The sequence below is a fragment of the Dasypus novemcinctus genome, chromosome 2 (assembly GCF_030445035.2).
Source record: "Dasypus novemcinctus isolate mDasNov1 chromosome 2, mDasNov1.1.hap2, whole genome shotgun sequence".
Classification (NCBI taxonomy): domain Eukaryota; kingdom Metazoa; phylum Chordata; class Mammalia; order Cingulata; family Dasypodidae; genus Dasypus; species Dasypus novemcinctus.
The window spans coordinates 34,514,042-34,541,014 of record NC_080674.1 but is presented as its reverse complement, the minus strand read 5'-3'; the positions used below and the strand labels follow the sequence as shown (position 1 = coordinate 34,541,014).

The 26,973-nt window shown below is 38.7% G+C and overlaps 2 protein-coding genes across 21 annotated transcripts in view; one reads left to right on the top strand and one right to left on the bottom strand.

Annotated features, from left to right (window-relative positions):
* Positions 1-1,483: 1,483 nt before the first annotated feature.
* On the bottom strand, positions 1,484-25,916 carry C2H5orf22 (chromosome 2 C5orf22 homolog). Of its 2 annotated transcripts, XM_004471910.4 has the most exons (9): positions 25,742-25,916; positions 24,371-24,516; positions 22,160-22,309; positions 19,161-19,590; positions 16,822-16,884; positions 16,563-16,684; positions 11,204-11,270; positions 7,671-7,810; positions 1,484-3,540 (listed from the first exon to the last, which is right to left on the bottom strand). In XM_004471910.4, the coding sequence occupies exons 1-9, from the start codon at positions 25,820-25,822 to the stop codon at positions 3,408-3,410; spliced, it is 1,332 nt and encodes a 443-aa protein (XP_004471967.1). In that variant the 5' UTR covers positions 25,823-25,916; the 3' UTR covers positions 1,484-3,407. The 2 variants fall into 2 exon arrangements, with proteins under 2 accessions (XP_004471967.1, XP_023438415.1); XM_023582647.3 differs by lacking the exons at positions 24,371-24,516; positions 25,742-25,916 and adding an exon at positions 23,013-23,134.
* DROSHA (drosha ribonuclease III) overlaps positions 25,871-26,973 on the top strand; it is a 140,783-nt gene continuing 139,680 nt past the window's right edge. For 3 of the 19 annotated variants that reach the window (XM_058307451.1, XM_058307414.1, XM_058307393.1), the window contains exon 1: positions 26,050-26,209. The gene's annotated coding sequence lies outside the window, so the exon portion shown is untranslated. Of the gene's footprint in view, positions 26,214-26,973 lie in introns of all 19 variants that reach the window. The other 16 variants (XM_058307374.1, XM_058307386.1, XM_058307384.2 and 13 more) reach the window with 14 other exon arrangements.

The following is a 26,973-nucleotide window of genomic DNA, read 5'->3' as shown; positions in this document are numbered from 1 at the left end:
CAAGTTTCATGAGATGACATCTTTAGCCATCACAACTACATTTGGTGAACTTTCAAAACAAGACAGGGAAAGGATGGAGCTGATGTCTAGAATCTTAGGCATGTGGCTACAAATACACAAAACACAGAAGCAAGCAATACAACAGAAGTGCTACAACTGAAGATGACAAGATAGTACTATAGAGTACAAAATTGAGTATTTATAAAGCTGATCATTCAACTATCAGTATATTGAGATGGCAGGAATGTATCATAAGCATTTTTGAAAGATATCCAAAAAAACTGCTTAAGTTTCATGAAAGCGTTTTCTTTTTAAGATGTAGGGTGAACGAGATAATCTTGAATTAAGAGACATACCACTGACTATAAATTTTTGGTAGTACGATGGACCTATTTCCAGTAATCCAGGGGCACTGTTCCTAAGACAAAATGATGATTAGGAGAGTATCATTTAAAGAGTGGTGGATATTGGGTAAGATTTTCTTGAAAATCTGGTGGTGGACTTGGCCCAGTGGTTAGGGCATCCGTCTACCACATGGGAGGTCCGTGGTTCAAACCCCGGGCCTTCTTGACCTGTGTGGAGCTGGCCCATGCACAGCGCTGATGCGCGCAAGGAGTGCCCTGCCATGCAGGGGTGTCCCCCGCGTAGGGGAGCCCCACATGCAAGGAGCGCGCCCCGTAAGGAGAGCTGCTCAATGCGAAACAAAGTGCTCAATGCGAAACAAAGTGCAGTCTGCCCAGGAATGGTGTTGCACACGCGGGAAGTGACACAACAAGATGAAGCAACAAAAAAAAAGAAACACAGATTCCCGTGCCGCTGACAACAACAGAAGCAGTCAAAGAAGACACAGCAAATAGACACAGAGAACAGACAACTGGGGTGGGGGGGAAGGGGAGAGAAATAAATAAAGATTTTCTTGAAAATCTAGAATTCATAATAACGGGTGTCTAAAGAGACTATTTCTAGAGAAGTATAAAAAATAAAGATGGCCAGTCAAAGAGGGTATTACCAAAGCCTGGACTTAAATATTTTCTCCAAGATAAGGGTAAATATACACTTTTTAAGTATCAAAGCTAAGGCACACGTTCACATTTAAGTCACATTTCTCAAATGGTTGTTCAAAATCCCAAGCACAGTGTTTGTACATTATCCTAAACACTCTATTGTGGTATTGCCTTATCAGTGCTCATTGGTACACAAATGAAGGATGTTGATAATCTAAACATCTTCCTATTTGAAATGTCAAGTGACAACTTACTAATAGAAATTTGACAAGTAGGGACTAAATTTTATTCTTCAAGGAAACACTCATATTGTATAAGAACTAAATAATCCGAGTGTTCCTATGAAGGAAACTGCCCACCTTTTCATTCTACCTGAGATAAAATATGAGAAAGCACTTCAGAGTTCATGGCAATCATAATAAAGGACTAGTAAACCAGACTGAGATCACACACAATGAACTAATTCAACTTAAACTATGTTAAAATGTCAAAACACTTTAATTTCATTTAGCACACAAAATAATTTACTCATAAAAGTAACTACTATTTACGGAATTCTAACAACATTTTAAAAAATTAAAATAAATAGCACTTACTTTGCAATTTTGGAGGAAATAAACATTTTTTGGCACATAACAGTCTATCAATATGGAAAGCTGAGTTTACTTCGCTTTTCACAAAAGAAACAAGCATGCATGCTATGAGCCTTAGGAAATCAACTTGGTGACAATAAAACTGTTGGAAAATAGAATCATTGGGAAAATGGGGCTGCTGCCATCTACTGAAAGGTAATAGTAATGTGTCCTTGGTATTAAGCCAGTTAGGTAATACAGCATAACTGTATCTACATGCAACTATACATATCATACATGGGCAAAGCCTGAAAGTTACATGCAAAATTGAAAACCACTGTGTTTAGATCGAAGGAATGGGCATTTTTGTTTTTAGAAAAATGCCATTCACCTTTCAAAGGAAAAGAACTGAAACAGTTAAAAACTACTCAACATATGGGATACTACAAAAGGGGACTTTGGCAAATGAAAAATTCCATGATTAATAATAAATCAGGTAGGGTCTCTTATTCATGGAGGGGCTGGTGGAAGGTGGTTATGTTCTTGGGTATTTATGGAAGATCAGATTTAATGTTTTTCCTACTTTTTCATAAAAAGCTGGTTTATCTGAAAAAACTATCAACTCAGATTGCCAACAAAGAAGCAATTAGAGAATATAATGATAATTGATGCCTACCATGCCCAACTGGAGGCACAAAAACCCTGAAAGGCTTTTTTCCTTAGCAAAGAAATATTAATTTTTGTTAGGTTTAGTCAACCAGAACTCTCAATACCAACAATGCAGCAAGACCTGGGCCATAATTCCCAAGAGCCTTGAAAAGGTAGATTTACTACAAAATTTTTACCAACTGGCAATTTTTTGGGGGGTGGGGAGGTGGGTAGTACTTTTTGAAAATGTTATTTTCTCAAAAAGTCAGAGTGCCCTGAGTACTAAGATATGTTTGTGGTTGTCCTTTCCTTCCTAATACCTCTCACAATCCATTTTTTGTCTCCCCCAAAAGGATAGAGGTCTTACCTAGTCTATTCATTACCATACATCCAGTGATTTTTTTTTCCCAAAGATTAATTTTTTTTATTTCTCTCCCCCGCCAGTTGTCTGCTCTCTATGTCCATTCGCTGTCCTTCTGTGTCCACTTCTATTCTTGTCAATGGTGCAGGAATCTATGTCTCTTTTTGTTGTGTCATCTTGCTGCATCAGCTCTCCAAGTGTACGGCGCCACTCCTGGGCAGGCTGGACTTTTCTTTTGCACTGGGTGGCTCTCCTTACAGGGCACACTCCTTGTGCGTGGGGCTCTCCTACACAGGGGACACCCCGGCATGGCAGGGCACTCCTTGCGAGCATCAGCACTGCGCATGGGTCTGCTCTACATGGGTCAAGGAGGTCTGAGGTTTGAACAGCGGACCTCCCATGTAGTAGGCTCTATCCGTGGAGCCAAGTCCACTTCCCATCCAGTGCTTATTAAAGTCTGGTATGTTGTGAATGCTCAATAAATATCAGCTGATAGAATGAAAAACGAAGGAATGAGTGAATAAGTCTCATACAGGCTCACACAGGCCAACCAACCAAGGGGCAAAGAGAGATAAAAAGCTCTCACACAAAAGAAAAAAGAAAAAGCAAGAGTTTCATCTGTTGAGGGGAGTCTTGACGCTAAAAAGCTGCCATCGTTCAACAATTGATGATACTTGTTTGAAGATTCAAAATACCTGAAAGATTTCTACTAAAAGTTAAAACAAAAACATAGTATTCTCTGGAAGACTCATTTACAAATAATTTAATGAAAATCTCATTACTATACAAAGATATAAGAGAAGCCTAGTGTTTGGTTTTGTTTCAAGATGAAGAGGAATCTGCTGAATATGCCAAGTGAATGTCTAGACTCCCATAGAGGGTGTGCAGCATGTTGAGGACTTTTTCTTGTATGGTGTCAACTTGTTCGGAAGGACAGTAATCATCCAGACTTGACCTGGAACCAAGAAGAGAAAGAAAAAGAAGAGAAGAGAAATACACATAAACAGAATAAAATCATACTCTGCATGTGTTCATTTCAATGTAACGAAGGTGTGTTGAACTTTGGAATAATAACAGTTGATAAAATTGGAATAAGAACTGTTGCCAGGAGTTTAAATCTTCCCTGCAACTTTATGAAAAAGTACAATTTCCAAGCCTTCATAAGAATCTGAAACAGGGAAAGGTTAAGCAACTTACTCAAGGTCACAAAGCCAGTATGTAAGTGCTGGTGACAGGATTCAAACCAAGACAGTGTGTCTTCGAATCCTAAGTGCTTAATCATTAGACCATTGTTTCCCTGAAAGGGAGATGTAACTTGGGAATACAGGTTATTAATTTAATGACTGGGCATTTTCTCAGTCTTTTATTACGTATACACAGGGCTAGAAATTTTTCAACTGATAAAAGGATTCTACTTCTGAAAAAACTGTTATTAAACAAGTATAAAGGATCTATGGATTAGTCCAAAATGGAGTGTGGCAAAGTGCTGGTGTTGGGATTAGTTTTCTACGTAGTATGAAGGAGAAAAGAGCAAAGTGTGGCAGGGCAGAAATCTGCATTTGGGAAGTCTTTCTGGAAATCACCAACTACAACTTGAGTGGTCCTGAGCACTTACAATGTCACTGTCAATTCCAGCTGGATTTAGATGTGAACTGATTTGATCAGGGTCTCCTTGTTCTGGACTGTCAGATGAGGAAAGCTATTTAGAAGATGGACTGGGAAAAGTGTTATAGAAATTCTTCACAAAAGAAAATGGAATTACATCTTCACTGGTCCTATTCTTTATAGGAAGTATTTTAGAGCTAAAGAAGTTACCTGGGGAAATGGCTGTGGCTTAAGCAACTGTGCTCCCATTTACCCTATGGAGGACCTGGGTTCAAACCCTGGGACCTCCTGGTAAAAAAAGAAAAAAGGTGTCCCAGACCTCAGTGGTATTGAGAGGCACAGACCCCTGTGCAGCAAAGTGACACATCAAAAAGACGATGACACAACCAGATAGAAAAAAAAAAAGTAACCTGTAAGACCCGATAAACTCACTCCATTCTCTGGTGACCAGGTTATTTCTGAGGCTTGATGTAAGTATTTAGCCCACAATAAATGTTATATAGTAACTTTAAATTATTTAATACTAACATATAGATATAGATATAGATAAGGACCTACTTTAAGAAAGTGTCATTCACACAAGCATAATTTCAAGTCTTAACAACTATGGGATACTCAATATAAGATTTCTGGCTTCTTTAAATTACTATTAAAGTGGTTCTTGATGAGAGCTACCCCCAAAAGTGTAGTTTGGAAATCTATACATACTTTATTTCTTTAAAGATTTATTTATTTCTCCCCCCATCCCTCCACTGTCTGCTCTCTGTGTCCATTTGCTGTGTGTTCTGTGTCTGCTTGTATTCTCATTAGGTGGGTCCGGGAACTGATCCTGGGATCTTCTGGAGTGGGAGAGAGGCAGTCATTCTCTTGAGCCACCTCAGCACCCTGATAATGCCGTGTCTCTTATTATCTTTCCTCTGTATCTTTTTTTTTTTTTAAGATTTATTTTACTTATTTCTCTCTCCTTCTCCCCTGTTGTCTGCTCTCTGTGTCCATTTGCTGTGTGTTCTTCTGTGTCTGCTTGCATTCTTGTCATGCAGCAGTGGGAAACTGTATCGCTTTTTTTTTGTTGCATCAGCTCTGCATGTGTGTGGCACCACTCCTGGGTGGGCTGCGCTTTTCTCGCATGGGACGGCTCTCCTTGAGTGTGGGGCACCCCTATGCAGGGGACACCCCTGCGTGGCATGGGACTCCTTGTGTGCAGCAGCATTGCACATGGGCCAGCTCACCACACGGGCCAGAAGGCCTTGGGTACTGAACCCTGGATCTCTTATATGGTAGGTGGATGCTCTCTCAGTTGAGCCACAACTGCTACCCTCTCTTTTTTGTAGTGTAATCTTACTGCACCAGCTCTCTGCATGGGCCAGCACTCCTGCACAGGGGAGCATTCCTGCACAGGGCAGTATTCCACATGGGCCAGCTTGCCACATGAGCCAGCTGGCCTTCACCAGGAGGCCCTAGGTATCAAACCCTGGACCCTGGACCTCCTCTATAGTAGACGGGAGCCCAATTGCTTGAGCCACATCTGCTTCCCTGTAGGTATTTTTTTTACCCCCCCCCCCCACCTTTTAGCTTTTTGCATGCTGTCTGCTCTCTGTGTCCATTAGCTGTGTGTTCTTCTGTGTCTGTATTTATTTCCCCTCCCCCCTTGTGGCTTGTATGCTGTCTGCTCTCTGTGTCCATATGCTGTGTGCTCCTCTGTTTTTGCTTGTCTCCCTTTTTTTGTTGCGTCACCTTGCTCTCCGTGGCACTTGTGGGCCAGGTGGCGCTCTGCGGTGCTTGTGGACCAGGCAGTGCTCCATGGCACCTGCAGGCTGGGTGGCTTTCTGTGGTGCCTGTGGGGCAGGTGGCGCTCTGCAACATGCGGGTGAGCCTGCCTTCACAAGGAGGCTCTGAGATGCGAACCCAGGGCCTCCTATACAGTAGACGGAAGCCCAACTGATTAAGCCACCGCCACTTCCCTGTAGGTGCATTTTTGATTGTCACAATGACTAGGGGAATGTTATTTGGCATTTAAGGGGCTGGGGTAGGAGGAAAGGGCTGTTAGAATGCTTGTAATATGCAAGATAGTCCTGCAATTTGAATAACTGTCTTGCATCCTGCATACTTTCCAAAGTCCACTGAACACTCAAGTAAGTGAAATGTGTTTTACAATCTTTTGAACCTAGAACTTATCACTCTCTTATATATAAATAAAGTATTTTTAAAAATGATTTTGATAAAACCTGAATTTTCTAGGAATGCAAGTACTCTGAAATGGGGGAAAAGATTGGCCTTTAAGTTCAGAACTTTCCCAAGAGATTGTTTAATGACTGGAAAACCATGTCACTATGGCGGTGCTGGTCATGGTATTTGGTGACTATAACATACCATAACCTGTGCATTGACCACTGTTACATTTAGGTGATTCTTTGTAAAGATGCAAGTCTTCTGTGACATTTTAATCATATTTTATTATCAATGACTTCCATTTCTCTTTTATGTACTAGTTACTGATATTTTATGTGTATGTCTTTAAATTATGTATGTAGGTTATATTATCTCTATATATTTAAATTATGTGTGTATAGGCAGGTTATATCATCTATGAATTTCAGTTCAGAATGATGAATGTATGTTACAAAATGCTTGCCACAAAAAGAACCATGAATGTATTGGAGCTAAGAATCACTACATTAGTGATTGTGTAAAGAGAACCATTTTCCTTCACATATTTAAAACAAACTCTGATTTATAAAAATGTAATGTCTGTGTTTTATGGAAACAGTTCTTAAATTGAATGTACTTATATAAATACCCTTATTATTGGGTTAAGAATTTTAAGCAGTTTTTTAGAACCTTATAGTTTCAGCTAAATATTCATTTGTAGGACAGAGAAATAAGAATCCTTGTGTTCACCTGAATGATACCACCAACTATTAAGATAGCAGTAACTATATTGTTTTGCTTACCATCACCCAGAAAAAAGAAAAAAAAACATCTGAATTTCCAGCTGAGTGTGTAAAAAATACTATAATAGTTTCTTATTAAATTTAACAATTTATCACAAACTTAGTGGTGTAAAGCAATGCAAATTTATCATCTTAAAGTTCCGGAGGTCAGAAGTCTTAGCATCAAGGTGCTGGTAAGGTTGTGTTCCTTCTGGAGGTTCTATGGGAGAATCTGTTTCCTTGGGTTTTCTAGCTTCCAGAGGTCACTGACATTTCTTGGCTCATGGCTCCATATTCCATCTTCAAAGCCAACAGTGGCATTTTCCATTCTCTCTGACTCTAACCCTCCAGCCTCCCTCTTTTAAGGACCCTGTGATTACACTGTGGCCACACAGATAACCCAGGATAATCTTTCCACCTCAAAATCCTTAATTACAGCTGCAAAGTCCCTTTGGCTATATAAGGTAACATTCACAGGTTCGGTGAATTAGGATACGGATAACATGGGGGATGGGGTGCATTAGAGTATTATTCAGATTATAATACTTACCTTGCAATTGTTACAAGAGTAGGTTTTGGTAAACTTTTCAGTAAATAATATGCTGACTGAATCAGATACTCAATTTCTTGTTCTGTGCTGACATGGTGAGGAAGTTCTGAGTAATCACAGGTCAGACCAGCCTGGTGAACCTGAAAAAAGACAATAACAAATTACATTGTAAGATTTCATTGTTTTTAAGGGATTCCTTAATAATTATTGGCCTTGTTAACAAACTTTTTAAGTATTTTTTTTGGATTGGGATTTTTTTCTTCTTGGCTTCTGTGTCATAGAAGTAATTTATTCTCTAACGCTTTGGTAGAAATGACCTGTACACCTGTCTGGACCTGATAATTCTTTGACTACTTCTTTAATTTATTTTATGATTATTGGTGTCTGTCTTTTCCTGAGTCAATTGTGATAATTCACATTTTTCTAGCAAATTATCCACTTCACCAAGATTCTAAAAGTTATTGATATAAAGCTGTACATAACATTCTCACCCCATTTTTTAAACAAATTATTTTAATTACTTTAAAAATACATGCACATAATAGTAGTGTGGTGTTTTGAACTGTATGTACCTGAGAAAAACAAGTTCTTAAAATTAATCCTGGGAAGTGGACTTGGCCCAGTGGATAGGGCATCCGTCTACCACATGGGAGGTCCGCGGTTCAAACCCCGGGCCTCCCTGACCCATGTGGAACTGGCCCATGCGCAGTGCTGATATGCTCAAGGAGTGCCGTGCCACGCAGGGATGTCCCCCATGTAGGGGAGCCCCACGCGCAAGGAGTACGCCCCGTAAGGAGAGCCACCCAGCGCGAAACAGAGTGCAGCCTGCCCAGGAATGGCGCCACACACACAGAGAGCTGACACACAAAATGATGCAACAAAAAGAAACAGATTCCCATGCCGCTGACAACAGAAGCGGACAAAGAAGAACACGCAGCAAATGGAGAGAGAGTAGACAATGGGGGGACTTGGTAGGGGGGAAGGGTAGAGGAAAAAAAAATCTAAAGCTTCTTAAAAAAATGAATCCATTCCTGTGGGTATGAACCCATTGTAAGCAGGACTGTCTGACGAGGTTACTTCAGTTAAGGTGTGACCCACCTCAATCTAGGATAGTCTTAATCCTACTACTGGAGTCTTTTAGAAGCAGAATGAAATTCAGAGAGGAGAGAAAGACACAGAGAAGCAGGAAGAAGGTGAACGTCAACAGAATCCAGAAGGAAAAGGAGAGGCCAGGAGAAGCTGCCACGTGCATTGTCGGAAGAAATTATCACCTGGAGGATGGCTTGTTTTGGGCCTTTTTCCTAACCTCGTATCAGTGAGCCATTACATTCTCATTGTTTAAACCAGTCCATTGCATGTATATGCTTGAGCAGTCAAGGAAACAAAAACAACTACACTCAAAGCTTCCAGAGGGTATAGGAAATGTCTTCTTCCTAACCTTATTATTATTTTTTATTGTTGCTATTGTTTTTTTTTGTCTTTATTTTTTTCATGTTACATTAAAAAAATGAGGTTTCCTACCTTATTTAACCTACTGAAACCAGTTTCTACTGTATCCTTTACACAACTTACACACTACTGATATCAATGTATGAATTTTATATTTAAAGGATTGTCCTTCAAGTCTTAGTAGTAAACAAAATATGCCTAAAAGCTAGAATTGGCTCACAGACTGCTATTTTGCAACCCTTGCTTTCAAGTTTTAAAAACTGGAACTCAGAATTGTCAGTTTTGCCTATAGTACATAAGACTTAGGAAACACATCAAAGATTTAACTGAAATTAACCAGTCAATAAAGTAAAATGACAGATTTTCCATGTTCTTTTCCACTAAAATGGTCAAACCATATAGTGTTCTAACAGTGTAGCTGCACAGATATTACATTTAATTATATAATCTGCCACTAATCTCTCCTCCAACAAAACAACACTTAAAAAAACCCTAATACCCCAAATCCACATGCAATGTAATGATTAAAGAAGATCTGCCTGAAGACATAGTCAATAGTAACACATGAGCTCATTGCATCTTTAAACCCTGTCTTTTCCAAGTCAGTCATTTTATAATTACCATTTTAAATAAAGGTGCATTCTAGGTTAGCTCAGTTTTAATCCAAAATTTTTTTGCTGTTATTTCTTTCCCTTATAAGTTTGGTATTAACTCAATACTTAAAATTCAGTTCAAGTAAGGTGGTTTTCCACAACTATATAAAACAAAACAAAAACAGGGAGCTGATGTAGCTTAGTGGCTGAGTGCTGGCTTACCACATATAAGTCCCAGGTTCAACCCCTGGCCCCATACCTCAAAAAACAAAAAGAAACAAAGCAAACCCACAAAACAAAACAAAGCAAAGCAAAACAGGGCTTACTAAAGTAAAAGAACCCACAAAACCAAACAAAACAGGGCTTATTAAAGTAAAAGAACCCACAAAACCAAACAAAACAGGGCTTATTAAAGTAAGAATAAGAAGCAGCAAACCAGGAGATCTCAACTCTATTATACACCTGATCGAAGTCCTTGGGACTCTTTTTAGCCCCAGCTTTCTCATGTCAAGTTCTGGGTCAAATGTGAAAACATATGCTTCAAAGACTCTTAAAAATGAAATAATTACGAAAGGCTGGGAAGTGGCTGTGGCTCAACTGATAAGAGCGTCCGTCTACCATATGAAGGTCCAGATTTCGATCCCCAGGGCCTCCTGACCCGTGTGGTAAGCTGGCCCCCGCAGTGCTGCTGCACGCAAGGAGTGCTGTGCCACGCAGGGGTACTCCGATGTAGGGGTGCCCTATGTGCAAGGAGTGCACCCTGCATGAAAAAGTGCAGCCTGCCCAGGAAGTGGTGCTGTACACATGGAAAGCTGATGCAGCAAGATGATATGACAAAAAGAGACACAGTTTCCCAGTGCCGTTGGATGATGCAAGTGGATGCAGAAGACCACAGAGCAAATGGACACAGAGAGCAGACAACTGGGGGGGGGGGTGGGAATGGGGAGAGAAAGAAATAATTTACAAAAAGAGGCATTATATTCATAATAGTGACAATAATTTGCCACAGCATTAAGATCACCCAACGTTGACAAAAAAACCTAGTGACACAGCCATACTTCTAAAATGCTTTAGCCACAGCTCCCTCTTTTGTCTTTCTTTTTTGTTTTTTACAATCAGAAAAGTTTTCAAAAGAAGAAAGGAAAAGAGGAGGAAAGGGTATAAACATGGCTCAAAAAAAGAATGAATAACTTTAGAAACTATTCTTTCATTTCTGTGGTGAGGAGAGATCTGACCACAGACAAAATGAAAAAATATACTGCACTTTTGCTTCACACAAACATGGGAAAGGAATGTTTTTCATGGCAAACCTTTCCATTGTACTAGCTTCTAAAAAATATGTACTTTTCACTTATTTCTTTTCTCAGTAATTCATTCAGACACCCAGGAACAAAGATTAAATACAAGCCTTTTTACCAAAAAGCAAGCTTTTCCACTCAGAAAAATGCCTTTATAAGGAGTCCATTTTAGGTTTTAGTATAAAATATTTACCATTTCATAGTCTGGCTCTTCCATCCGTTTTTTCAAACTCTGTACAAGTGGAAGTAGTAACTCCATTCTGGAAAAAAAAGCCATCCCCCACCCCACCCCAGCCCAGCAATTAAACATCACAAGCATGTCAAGATACATTACACTTAAAAACTACCTTTATTAGGCTAGTTTCATATTATGTTTAGGAAATGAAAGACAAAACTGTTCAAATGTCATCTTAACTTATTAAAAAGTATCCCCTTCTATTTTGTATCTTACATAAAAGATTATACATTGAGTTAAAGTTCAAATTTTGTTTTTAAGAAAATGAAAATTTCTTCTTTAAAAATGGAAATTAAATCAGCCAGAAAACTAAATGCCTTCAGGGTACTGGGATGAAAAAAAATGCAGTCCATTCTTGTTATCTGCAGTAGTTATGTTTGATAAAGTTGCTGTGAGCACTGATTTAGTGAATACTGAGCCACTGCTCTAAAGGAAATAAAAGGGTTAGGTTCCTATGAGCCTGTGGTCACAACACTTTCGTCAACTAATCAATACATGACCTTGTTTTATCTGTGTTTCTGTTTAAAGACAATTTATTTAATATGTATTGTTGATTTACTAAGATTGATCTCATGGCCATTGGCACTATAACTCATGCCTGATCGAAACTTACTTAACACACCTATTTTCAGCAATATACTTGGGGACCCATTTTAAATAAGGAAATCACCACAAAAAGCACAAAAATGTGAAAAACATGGTACTAAATTTTTAATTATTATAAATGTGTGTCACAGAAACAATCTCTTATCATATATGCAATACTAAATATACCGTGAAAAGGACACTTGTTTATAGTATAAGAGGTGGAACTTAGAAGGTAGAGTGTAACCTTGCTTGACCTCAACTGTCAACATGCACATTGGGTGACTCAAATTTTTCACTGCTCTGCACGTGAGTGACTATGAAAGCTGTATTGATTTTGGGGTAACAAATACATTTTTAGCAAATACACAAATTCACAAATATGTGAATGGGTGAAAATCAACTTAGTTTCCTAAAAGTGAAAAAAAAAAAACCTAGATCGTATATACTGGCATATACAGTTATAAATAAAAAAGTTCTACATAACAATGGTGCTTTTAACAAGTTATTTAATTTAGGTGGAATGCTTTGGAAGCTATGATCAACTGATTCATGTTCTAGAATCTTAATGCTTTCTCCTCCATCCTCTTCCCACTAATCATTGTCAACTGGGAGGGAAAACAGAAGGAAAAAGGTGGCACAGAGATGTGCCTATCCACTAATTCTATTATTTTTCCCTTTTTTTAATGATACTTTCTGGTTCTCTGACTCTAATCACCCATTCCTCAACTCCTCTGGTAAAGATTCCTTTATGCTGAAGGTCTTCAGGGAAATGGTTAGTAGAGACTTTCCTTAGAGCGCCTCACCCACTTTACCTTTGTTCTACTCTTGTCCACGCCCCTGTTGCCTCCCCTCTACCCCCCAAAATTCCCACCGTACTGTAAACTCACTACTGTTGTAGGCTCATGGTTTCTCCAAGCCTGCGATGGAATGCCCGATGGGTGATGGAGAGTTAAATGGGCATGCTCAGCAGTCACAGTGGGTTATAGTGGAAAGTGACCCTATCGATGGACTACACTCAGGATTCTAAGACTCCAGGCATGACTTTTTTTTTTATTCTTTAGTTTTAAACTTGGTTTGAGACTTCACGAAATTGCAAAATAATAGGTACTTCCCAGTATTTCTAGAAAGATTCACATTGTGTGCATTTCTGTATCTTCCCTTTTCCATCATAATTTCAAAAAAGAGGGAATCACTTTTACACCTAACTCCCTATATTGAGGAGAAAAAACATTAATTGATGTTAAAGTGCCTCAACTAATATTTACTGATTTGACTTATACTCTTATGGATTATTCTTCCATACTACTATTTCCTTAGTGACAATAAGCACTTTTTAAGATATTTACATTTCAGGGATGTTTCTGAATTTTTTTTTAGGAAGCACTAGGGATTGAACCCAGAACCTCATACGTGGGAAGCAGCCGTTTAACCACTGAGCTATATCTGTTTCCCAATGGGAATTGGTTTGTTTGCCTTTTAGAAGGTACCAGAGATCAAACCCAGGACCTCGTATATGGGAAGCTGGTACCCAACCACTTGAGCTACATCCGCTCCCCTGAATATTTTAAAGTAAAAATTACAGTGAACATTTACAAAAGGTAATACATGCACATAGCAAAAAGAATTTCTCCCTCATAATCACTTCATCTTTTAGCAATAAAATTCCTGTCCCCAGAGACAACCACTATTCCAGCTTCTTTTGTATTCTAGAGATCCGATTAATTATGAGGTTGGTATGAAAGTAATTGTGGTTTTGCATTGTTGAAATTTGCCGTTTGATATTGGCATACATTCTTAAATAAATGTAGTTATGTTATATATCATTTTAAGGTGCATTTCTCATTTTGTTTTTTTGCTAATGATTTATTACTTGCTGTTTATTTTATATTTATTTTAGACTACGGAAATGATGTTAGACAAAAAGTAAATTCAAGAGGTTTTCTTATTTGAGTTCAAAAAGGTTCGTAAAGCAGCGGAGACAACTTGCAACATTAACAACACATTTGGCCCAGGAACTGCTAATGAATGTACAGTACAGTGATGGTTCAAGAAGTTTTGCAAAGGAGATGAGAGCCTTGAAGATGAGGAGTGCAATGGCTAGCCATCGGAAGTTGACAATAACCATTTGAGAGCAATCATCAAAGCTGATCCTCTTAAACTACATGAGAAGTTGCTGAAGAACTCAATGTCAACCATTCTATGGTCATTTGGCATTTGAAGCAAATTGAAAAGGTGAAAAAACTCAGTAAGTGGGTGTCTCATGAGATGACAGAAAATCAAAAAAATTGTTGTTTTGAAGTGTAATTTCTCTTATTCTGTGCAATAGCGAACCATTTCTTGATTGGACTGTGACATGCAACGAAAAGTGGATTTTATACAACTGGCGACGACCAGCTTACTGACTGGATGGAGCGGCAGCTCCAAAGCACTTCCCAAAGTCAATCTTGCACCAACAAAAAGGTCATGATCATTGTTTGGTGGTCTGCTGCCACTACAGCTTTCTGAATTCTGGTGAAAACATTACATCTGAGATACAGTATGCTCAGCAAATTGATGAGATGCACCAAAAACTACAATGCCTGCAGCCAGCAATGGTCGACGGAAAGGGCCCAATTACTTCTCCACAACACCCCCCGATGGCACACTGCACAACCAACGCTTCAAAAGTTGAATGAATTGGACTAGGAAGTTTTGCTTCATCCGCCACATTCACCTGACCTCTTGCCAACCAACTTCCACTCCTTCAAGTATCTCGACGACTTTTTGCAGAGAAAATGCTCCCACAACCAGCAGGATGCAAAAATGCTTTCCAAGAGTTTGTTGAATACTGAAGCATGGACTTCTATGCTACAGGAATAAGCAAACTTATTTCTTGTTGGCAAAAATGTGTTGATTGTAATGGTTCCTATTTTGATTAATAAAGATGTGTTTGAGCCTATTTGTAATGATTTAAAATTCACGGTCCAAAATAGCAAATCCTTTTGCATCAATCTAATATTTCCAGTAATTATAACATGACAAATCTTAGTAGCTGTTCATGTTCTGGCCCAAAGTCATATGACCCTAACTCCCCATTCTGATGTTGCTATCTTATAAATGACTTCTTACATTTTCATCATAGAAAATAATCTCACAGCTTATGGGAGGTCCATTTTAAATTAAACTAGTTGTAGTCTTCCTTTGCTCAAAGGACAAAAAGTTTATCTGATGGTTTTATTTCAGTTTTCTGGTTTTTTGAGTTTACATAATTTAAAGAATTATTTTATGGAAAAACAACTGCAATATTCATGTCAATATTCTTTTAAGCCAGCATTAACACCTCCTCATCTTCCAAATAAATATACGATCAGTCCCAAAGGATTTTTCTCTCCACACTTTTAGGGTAATGCTAATAAAAAGAGAATTGGTCAAATAAATGAGCTGATGAACAATCCAGCTTTCAAATTCTGCTCCCTCATGCTACTGGGTATATTGAAAATCTTCTACTCATATATTGAACTTATTCATACCCGGGCTAGTCTTAAAAAGGGCACTTTTCACACTATAATTTGCTTGTCAGATAATTAAATTTTTAAAAATGTTTTCTTTTTTAAAGATTTATTTACTTCTCCCTCCATCCTCTCCCCCCACTCCCCCCACTGTACCTTGTTATTTATATTTGCTGTCTGCTCTCTGTGTTCACTATACGCTGGTCTTTTTAGGAGGCACTGGGAACTGAACCCGGGACCTCCCATGTGGGAGAGAGGCACCCAATTGCTTGAGCCACCTCTGCTCCCCATTTGTTGTCTCTCATAGTGTTTCCTCGTTATGTCTCTTTGTTACCTCAACTTGCTGTCTTGTCTTCTTTAGTAGGCACCAGGAACCAAATCTGGGACCTCCCATGTGGTAGGCAGGTGCCCAACTGCTCGAGCCACATCTGCTCCCCTCAAGTAATTAATTTTTCTACTGCTAGATTAGTATTTTTTTCTTACTCTACTTAGAACAGGGATTGTCATACTCATTGTGATGGATTAAATTGTGTATCCCAGTTTGGGCATGTTCTTGGTCTTGGCCTGCATTCTTGTGGGTGTTGTCCCAAGGTAAATAAGAGCACTCTATGGTGTTACTTCATTTAAGGTATGGCCTCACTGAATCAGGTTGGTTTTTAATCTGGATTACTGGAGTCCTTTATAGACAGAGTGAAAGTCAGATGGAAAGAGAAGCCAGGAGAGACTGCCATGTGCACTGCCATGTGACAGAAAAGCCAACGACCGAGGATCGTCAGCAACCAACCCCAGAATGCCACAGTCGTTGGGAAGAAAGCATCATTTTGCTGACACCTTGATTTTGAACTTTTCCTATGCAATGAATTCCTGCTGTTTAAGCCAACTCATTGTATGGTATTTGTTTTAGCAGCCAGGAAACGAAAACACTCATCTTTAATCCTCTGGAAGACCTACTATCACAATACCTTACACATAAAAGGGAGCTTTAGCTCAACCTCTGTACCATGGGTTTCCTCATCTATAAAATGGGAATAATACTGAAATCAAAAGATTGTTGTGAGGAATAAATGACACAATACAAGCAAAAATCTTGTATTGGGCACGCAGTAAACACTCAAATGCTAGCTACTGTTTAAAAACGTGTTAAATTTAAAGCTGAATTTTTAAAGCAATGTATCTAGCAAAGTTAGCAATAGTTCTTGGACTAAAAGACAGTAAGGAAAAAAATGTTTGGGGGTCTTTACCCAGGGTTTGAAGCCCATCTCTGTACAGTGTCTTCATCATCACCATCACACAAATCAGCAAAGGTAGCTTCTAAATCTTCTAGTTGATGAATTCGAGTATCAACACAGTCTACCAGATCTTCCTTTAAAAACATATTTAAAAGCCAAGTATATAGTTATTCTTTCAAAGAATTTGGAGAGTTTTTTGAAATCACTTTAATAAGTTGAAGGATATTATAAGATACAATAGATAAAATAAAAAAGAAACAACGGATGATACCTCTGTTAGGTTGGCATCAGGCTTTTTAAATTGGTATAGCTCTTGCAAGATTTTGTACTCCTCCTGGAAAACAAAACAAAAAAAAAATTAATTTTTTTCAATGATATACTTTAAATGAAATACACCTTAGCCTTGGCTGTGATATAGAGAATATCTTAATCATTTAAAAGTTATTATGGGAGAATCAGGTAAAATTCATATTTTGGATTCCCATTTTAATATTATATTTTCAGGGCATTTCTATCCAGCAGGGTATGATAATAATAATGCATGGAAATTAGCTATGGAAGACTAAAAATATTTTTAATAAATGGACAAATCCTAGGATTTAAATACACACTTGCTATTTAATGGATATATATATATTTTAAATAACAACAACAACAAATTCTCCATGTCCACTTTGTAGTTATTTCTGTAGCAAGAGAAGAGAATTCTGGAGTACAACAGCAATAATGGAAGCAGACGACAAAGATGGAGAAGCTCCGTCAGCAGGCCCCAAACATTTGAAGAAAAGATGTATACTATCCACAGACATTGCAAGAGAATGCTTCTCCTCTAAGTGATCATACTTAGCACAGCTAGACAGTTTCATTATATAGGCTGAAACACCTGGTCCCAATGATCCTTTTTAGGAATACTATCGAAAGAGGATGTGCCCAAGAGTTAAAATTCACTCATTAAGCACAGTGTTGTGGCACTGTCCTCAGTGCTTTACTCATCATAACAATCCTATGAATTGAGTATGATTGTTATTCCCATTTTATAGGTGAAGAAACTAGGTCAGAAAGGTTAAGTAACTTTCCCAAGATCGCATAGCTAATAAGCAAAAGTAATAAAGGGAATTTAAATCTCTGACTTCTGAACCTCCTTTTAAAAAAAGGTAAACAATCTTTTTTCATTATATAAAAATAGCTAATAAATTATAAAACATAATGCATGTTCTTTTCAAAATGTTCCATCTTACCAAAGGGTATAAAGGATACCAACACCTTCACTTTCCCAGGTCTCCTGATGGCATTCAAAAAGGAGTTAACATCTATTATGCTTCTTACATAATTTTTCAGAATTTAAAAAAATTTTTTATAAATATGTAAGTGAATATATTTGTAGGATAAATTCCTAACGTCATGTCCTTCAGCTTCCAGGTATGTCCATTCGTCAAGTTTTCCAGATATTTCTAAGGCTACTTAATAATTCCATAGGCTCGTGGTTACAGAAATGACTGGTTCCATGTACAGCAGCCAGAGACAGAAGAAAATGTTTCACTTTTATTGCCAAGTGGCAAGTGGGAGAGCACACTGGGTCACCCATTCTTGCTCCACATTATGCTAAATCCCCAAATCTTAACTACTTCTCCCCCGCCTTTTTAAGGAGGTACAGGGCATTGAACTAAGGATCTCATATACGTGAATCAGGTGCTCAACCACTGAACTACACCCACTCCATGAATCTTACCTATTTTCAATCAGTGCTAATTTTGAAGATTATGGAAGAGGTCTTTCATAATTCAGATAAATCATAGTGGTTTCCAATATGTATACAAAATATGAATCATAAAGTGTAAAATTATCACCACCATCATTATAAATCAAATATTGAGCTTTAGTAGAAAACAGTTAATTTAAATCTTCAAAAGAACAGTGTTACATCTAGACTTGGAACAATCTCCCAAATGTTAAATATGCCCATTAAATGTCTAGATACATTCACTTGGATCATTAATTTATCAAAGGAAAAGCCACTTAAATGCATAATTTTATCTCAGATCTATGACCTATGCATACTGGTACTGTCTAGTGACATGCATTTAAGAGCCCAAGAAGTACCTTAAGGGATCATATGCCCGATTTATTAGCTACTAACAGTGACATGTGAAATCAGGCATCTCACGGTTGAATGAAAAATCTGTCATACAGGATTTTAGATGCATAAAATATCTCTGGAAAAATACACAAGAAACTAGCCTTAGTATTTGTTTCTCAGGCTAGGAACTGAAAGAATGGTGATAAGATGAATACATACCTGTGTACTATAAGATTTTATATTTTTCAATGACCCTATAAATGGTACCCTAATTAATAAACGCAAAAATGAATACTATCTATAGCAGGGATCACCAAATCATAACCTATGGCCTGCTTTAGCATGACGTGCAAGTTAAGAATGGTATATACAATATTAAAGCCTTTAAAAAAGAAAATGAAGAGTATGTGATAGACCATATGTGGACCCCAAAACCTGAAGTAATTACAATTTGGCCTTTTGCAGAACATTTGCTGATCCCTGAACTAGAGAAATGTCATACAAGATCTATATTTTAATAATACCATATTTACCTGAGTAAACATTTCTTTGAAGGGATTCTTGACTGAAAAAAAATCTAAGTCAATATCTAAAACAAATGCATCCCCTTTTTTCAAAGTTTCCAGAATTTCCCCAGTGCCAGCTGTAGTATGGCATTCCTGACTTTCAGAAGAACATGAAAATGATGGTTCTAGGCAAGTTTGGCCACTTTTCTGTGTCACTGTGCCCTTTTCCAGAACGTCTGAATAAGAATCACGGTTAGTAGAGACAGTGTTTTCCACATCTTCCAGTGCTAGCTTTGGCTTCTTAGGAGAAGACACTGCATCATTTTCTTCTTGACTGTTACAGAGTTTATAAGGCTTTACCATAATTACATCCAATTGCAAAGGTTTATGGTTCTCTAGCTGGTCTTCAGGTACATAAAGACCATCACTTAGGAAGTAGTGATCTGTACTTGTAACCCTGGATCAGAAAAAAAAAAAACTGTTTTTAAAGAACAATGGAAAAATTAGGTGATACTTCGCTATGGCATGAAAGAAATACAAGAAAGGGCATATCTGACAAAAACTGAGAGTTGTCTCCAATATGTGTACTTTCTACTCTTCTACAGACACCCATTTCCCTAAGTTTTACCTGTGCATACAACAGACCAACGTAAAAACTGTATTTCATTTAGACTATCATGCAGCAAGGTGTGGCCATCTGATTAAGTTCTGGCCAATGGCTGTGAATGAAAGAAAAGCGTATAGAGCCTTGCTCTCCCCTTCCCTACTGATGAGGAGGGGGGACACTTTGGACTATGAGGACAGGGCAATCTTCTAGACATGGTAGAGCTAAAAGATAGTAGGAACTGACGTCCCCAAACTGTACAGCTGTCATATAAGCCCCGGATTGTAAATTCTTATGAGAAAGAAATAAATTATCTTTTTTAGTCAGTGATATTTTTGATCTGTCTCACAGCAGCTGAATCATTATCCAAAAAAAAAAAACACAAGCAAAAAAATTATTTTTGGAATAAATTTCTTTTAATAAAGCTCCCTCTGACATATTTCAAAGTTTCATTCAACTTTATATAACATATTTTAAGAAAAGAAACTTAAAAAACTTGCAACTTGTAGAATTCATTTTGCAAGTTGCAAATTTCTGGTTTTAGACATAGCAGCATGTTCTTAGCTTTTCAACTGCATTAAGCCTTGGCAAGGAATTTGAAGAGTGAAATTCAATGCTTCTTCCAGAGGCATGCTTTATCTAACCCAAATACAATAGGTACAATTTAGTCCAACTCCCACCTCCTCACATATACAGCTATAAATTTAGAAAGATATAATTTTCCACAAGATTAATAACATATAAAACTATTCCTCCAGGAGCCGATGCAGCTCAGCAGGTTGAGCACCAGCTTCCTAAATACGAGGTCCCAGGTTCAATCCCTGCCTACAGTATCTCAAAAACAAATAAATGAATAAAACCAGTGACCAAGCTTATTAAAACTGTACCAGTCCATTAAAGACAAAGGCCATATCCCCCAATCTAAATGTATATTTTTCTTAATATGGAAGTCAGTTTTACTTTGTTCTTACTCATATAAACACAATGTATATCTCAGACTCCTGCTTATCTATATGAGTGCATCTTCCATAAATTTCTACTTGCAGGATTAACTAAAATTATGAAATTATCAAAACCTTCCTAATATTGCTATTCATATTATATTTCAAATGTCTGTTTTAGATTGCTCAAAATTATTTGATTTTCATAAACCTGTTGCAGATTACATTAGGCCTACCCACTGAAATATTCAACAAAAACCATACAATCATATACAATATTTATTATATGTTGAATCCTAATTATTTAATTTTTTGGTATTATATCCTAGACGAATACAATTTTCATATATATTTAGGATAAACCAAATAAAAAGTATCATTTTCAATGAGAAAGACTGTATTTCATTTTCAGTGTATTACCATTCATCCCACTGTCCTTCAGGTACTAGAAAGTTATAGTTAAAACATCATCGTATCACAATAAAATATAAAAAGTTAAGAACATTCTGATATGTCTAGAGGTATTATGTACAAGATACAAAAAACCCTGGTTAAATAGTTTATACTACAAAACTAGGTGCATATGTAACATATGAATGATGCAATTTAATTTAGGTTAATTACCTAAAGCTAATCTTGTAATAAAACTAAAACCCCAACTTTACTTCTTCAGCCATTGGATTATAAATAAAGTGAGATAATTCTGCTCTTTCACTGCTAATAGTTAACTTCAACAAACAGCAGTTATACTGGAAGGAAATAATAAAATGCACCACTAAATATATAACAGCTACAAAGTTCTTTATGCTTTAATGGAATTAATGCGTCAGTGGATTCAGAATTCCAGAGAATGGGGAAACGGACTTTGGCCCAGTGGTTAGGGCGTCCGTCTACCACATGGGAGGTCCGTGGTTCAAGGCCCGGGCCTCCTTGACCCGTGTGGAGCTGGCCCATGCGCAGTGCTGATGTGCGCAAGGAGTGCCGTGCTACACAGGGCTGTCCCCCGCGTAGGGGAGCCCCACGCGCAAGGAGTGCACCCATAAGGAGAGCCGCCCAGCGCGAAGGAGGGAGCAGCCTGCCGAGGAATGGCGCCGCCCACACTTCCCGTGCCGCTGATGACAACAGAAGCGGACAAAGAAACAAGACGCAGCAAAAAGACACCGAAAACAGACAACCGGGGGAGGGGAGAGGAATTAAATAAATAAAAATAAATCTAAAAAAAAAAAAAAAAAAAAAAAAAAAGAATTCCAGAGAATGAAGATCATAGTAAAAAACTCACTTGACTAGAACAAAATGTAAGTGGTGTATAAAGGAGGTCAAGACTTGAAAACCTATTTTTGGTGTTTCAAACTCTTCATGGAGAAGATGAGTTTTTAATCTGATTCAATTTGCACAAAGAGGTACGTATGAATTTATTACAAGAATCCAAAATAAGAAAAAGTATTCAATCCCTTTTCAATTCATAAAAATGAGGAAAGTACCTGATTGTTGTGGTAGAAGCATCTTTGCCTACTAAGAAGTGATGTTTGCCCTCTCTCATCTGCTGAGCCCACATGGGATGAAGCCATATGACATGAGAAAAATGACCAGCATAAACTGCAGGCATAATCCAATTCTCAATACTTAATTCTCTGTAAAAGAAAAAGAGAGGGAAATGTTATAATTACCAATGAGCATTTTTTTCCCCCAAATGTAATTTCCATCCACAAAAATATTTTAAGAAAGCAAGTCTCAAAGTTTGGTCTGAGGACCCTTTGGGAGGGGAGAGGTGTCCTTGAAACCTTTGCAGGCTGTTCACTAGGTCAAAATTATTTTCGTAATAATACAAAGGCATTATTTCCCCTTTTCATTGAACTGACATTTGCATGGATGGTACAAAAGCAATGGTGGGTTGCTGTTTTAAGATTAATCAAGGGAGTGGCACCAAGCTCTATTGGTAGTCATTGTATACTTCACTACTAAATCCTAGCAAAAAACACAAACCAGTTTCACTTAAGAACAACTCTGATTTTATTAAATCTTGATCCTTGAGTATGTATTTTTAAAAATATTCTGTGTGGCAAAAATGATTAGCACACATGAAGCACTTCTGATACACACTTGAAGTATAACAGTTTTCTCAACCAAAGGCCCTTGTGTGACTGAATTGTGAGCTGAACATTTTTCTTTAAAGGACTTGCTGACAAACTGTGGTCACTCAGACCTGACACTGAATTGTTGGATTCTACATTCCAACTTTTAAGAAACTACCACTTGTCAAATTTTGGTGCAGTATCAAAGAATATTTACAATTACATGAAATGCCATGAAAATACTTTTTTCTTTACCAATTACCTATTTGTGAGAGCCTGAATTTTCTTGATCTACTTCAACAAAAAAACACATGGCAACAGACTGACTGCAGAGGCAGATGTAAGAATCCAGCTGTCTTCTAAACAGGCAGATAGTAAAGAGATCTGCAGAAATGTAAACAATGCCACTCTTCTAACATTTCTTTGCTTTGGAAAATACATTTATTTTTCATAAAAATACCTTATTTATGATAACATGCAGTGGGTTTATTATTATTTTGAAATGAACCAATAAATATTTTTAAAGTTTCTGTTTTAATTTCAATACGGTAAATGTTGATACAATCCACTTTTAAAATTTTAAGAGTGTAAAAGGGTCTTGAGACCAAAAAGTTTAAGAAAAATATTCTAAAATTAACTATACAGCTCTGCGATACGTGCCTTATAATTTTCTAATTTTTAAAATATAAAATTTATAAGTATAAAAGAAAGTCATGACTGACAATGGTAGAGCCACACAATGATTTAGGTATTAGTGCCCAAATTGGAGTTTTGGAAAAAGTCAAATGAAAGAAGCGCAGGCTGAAATTAATCTACACAACAATCTATCATTCAATTTTATGTGATAACACAGTAAATTACCTCTGTAATTTTTTATACTGTATTAAACAGGTTACATTCTAATAATTATATGCATGGAGAGACCAGTGACAGAATTTGGGGGAACTTTATTCCAGAAGAGAGATTAGTAAGTAATTATTTATGTATTTTTATTCTATCTGAAGAATGGAGCACAAACTATCAAATTTACTTTCATCTCTGATTATTTATAACTCAAAGTCAATAGGAGTTGACCAAAAAAGAAACTAAACTAACTAGGGTGTAGAAGAGTCAATACTGGCCTGAAAGATGTGTTATCTATACAATTACTGAACTATGTGTTTACATAAGACATGTGTTCTTGTGCTTCAGTATCCAAACTTTTAAGAGGGGAGAGGAAGGGAAAACTGGCTCAGATAATTTCCAAGAAGATGCCTTCTACTTCTAAAATTCTATATTCTAAATCAGATTGGAACACTTTGGCTGTGTCCCCTATTTTTGTAAACAAAAAATTTTTTTGGAACATAGCCATAGCTATTCATTTATATAATGTCTCAGACTGCTGTCATACTACAAAGGTAGAAATAAGTATTTGCAAGAGAGACTGTACACAAGAAGTGTAAAAATTTACTGTTTGGCTCTTAAAAGAAAAGTTTGCAGACCTCTGTCCTAAATCAAAAAGAAACAAAACAAAAATAAAGCCTATAACCTTAGCAAAGCCTGTCTTCCTTACTTGCTTATCCTCTACTGTAAACTGTATTTCAAGTACATAAAACACGATTAACAAACATTACATATTACCCAAAGAGCGTTTCCTTGTCATACACAGTGTCTGCTGGCATATTCACGGGAATAAGGAGGTCTGGATGTGAATCAAAATGCACAAAACTTATATTACTGGCAGGAAGATGCTTTGAGCCAATGGCCCGGTATATAAAAGGCAAAACCTGTAAAAGATAAATTGAGAATTGGCACTAAAACCATCAGCACACACTCAACTACAAGCTGAAAAACATTACTAAAATCACTGTACATATAAACTGAAGCACAAGTTCTTAAAAAGTAGGAAAATAGAAGACTTGTTTATTGTAGATGATCCAACTAACTGTCTCAAACCTTATTTTTTTTCCCTCAGAACTTCCAACTTGCATCTCCAAATGCGCAGCTCCAGCTGCCATCCCGCCTCAAACTCAACAGGTAATGTGGGGATACAAACCTGGACTGGGATTCAGGTACAGACTGCTAGTGAAAGTGAGCTCTGGCATTAACTGTTTCATGCTTTCCAGGGTCTCGGTGCCTTTTCCACATCCTTAGGATGGTGGAGGTGGGCTCGAGGCTAGCAAGGCTCTTTCTCCTTTTACATTCTCTATAGTTCTGGGTTTAAGAGTGAATTTGTAAGCACCGCCTAACCCATACTTTCCCCGTCTCTCAGTCCTGAGGAACCTAACTTCCTTCTCTCCTCTTCAACTTTCTCCATCATTAAATCCGGAATCATCTTTTTCCTCTTTCAGACCCAGAGAACTTTCCAAGGCCTATTAATGCTACCTTCCGAAAATTTCCGAGATCTATGGGCCAACCTGGCAGGCTTCCAGAAGTCCAGATTTAGACATCATTTAACTACGTTAATGTAGCACTGCTATAAAAATAGGAATGAATAAAGCTAACATCTCTAGTATTTATGTATGCCGGGCACCGTGTTTAAATGTGTATGTACACAATACGTATACAGTAATACTCCTAAGGGCCTGTGAGGATAAGATTATTGTTCCCATTTCACAGATGAGGCACGTAATGCGCGGGCTTAGAACTGCGTACCGACAAGATTAATGTTAGCTGAGCACCCACGTTCTTAGCTTAGCGCCTCCCCCTTAAACTGAGCAGGACTGTGCGTGCAGGCTGAGGATCCCAGGAGCCACCGGTTGTAGTTACTGGATTTCGTGCACACTGTGCAGGATTAAACGAGCTGCCTGACGCATAGGAAGCATCCATAAACATCAGTTCCTATTTTTCCCAAGTTGCTTGAGTGTTTTTCCCCACAGCAACGGGAAACCCTGGCAGGTAAATTCTGGATCTCTCTCTGTCCTCCGAGGCCAACGCTCCGCCATCGAGTTGGCTTTTGGACACCCGTACTCGGGCCGCTCCCGCCCCAGAGCCCGGCAGCCGCCCGCTCACCTCCTGATGATCCTCCACCACCCACACCGGGAGCTCGGGGTAGCACCGCAGGCGAGCGCGCGCACCCGGGGTGTCACTCATGCTTTCGCTGCAGTCAGCGTTCCAGAGGGACCCGGCGAGGACCTCCAGAGCCCGAGCAGCCGCCCCCGCTGCCCTCCCCGGCGGAAGCGCGCGCTCACCCGGTTGCGCTTCCGGATTGGACGACGGAGAAGGGGGTGCAGGCGCCAGAGGGCTCGCCGTGGGTGATTGGTCGAGGTGTCTGTCGCTCCTGTGGTCGCGCCAATCACGGCGCGCAGGGCGCTGCGGCCCTCCGCCGAGTGTTTCCCTCCCTTGGCCCAGCTTTCTCAGGTTGGCTTTTTAATTCCCCGGGTTTCCTGTTCCGGAGGCGCGGGAGGCCCTGCTGCCTTGGCGGCTGCACTATAAGCTTTGCTTTGCTCACACGGCGGCTTTGCGGACCGAGAGCCTTTTGTAGGTAAAAGGGGTACTTTGCGGGTGTGGGAAGAGGGCATGTCTGCCAGTGTTCAGGTTTCAATAGGCTGGGGAGAGGGGCCTCTGGGTGTTGGGGTCGGGCAGCCGTTCTTCAGACCTGCAGCCAAGGGCAAAAACGCGACCCTAGGCCGGGATCCCACCAATGAATAGAAGTGAAAAACGAGCCTTTCATTCATTTGTGGAGCGCATGCTGTAGACCAGGCCGGGTCTCGGAGGGAGGAGGCAGCGGGCCCAGGTTTCCTCGTGGGGCTCGCGGTCTGGCGGGAGATGCGAACTAGTAAACATGCAGTTACGGATGCGCGGGATGAAGATGACCGGCCTGCGGGTTCAACTGGGAGAAAGAAGGGATTCTTAATACAAATGTAGCCACACTTTGCAACTCTTTTTTACATATAGTGACGTTCATGGTCGTGTTAACAATTCAAAACGACTCCCTCAGTTACCCTGCTTCGAAGTTGTAACCTAGAATTAGGCAGATGCAGAAAATAAGTACTTTTCCAGTTGCAATGAATTTCTTGCCTTTTGGGTTCAAGTTTGCATCCGTAACGCAATCTGACTATATCTTTGATAGGTCTGGGTAATAATCAGTGTTTTCAGGTTCTGTAACTATAGAAACTGATGAGGACCTAGTAAGTGACTGTTGCCCTCTATATGAGTGTTAGTGATTCTGACTGTTGCCGGCCTGGCCTCTAAATGCTGCACACTCCTTTGTGTTCTCCTAGGCCCTGCGCATACTTCTTTCC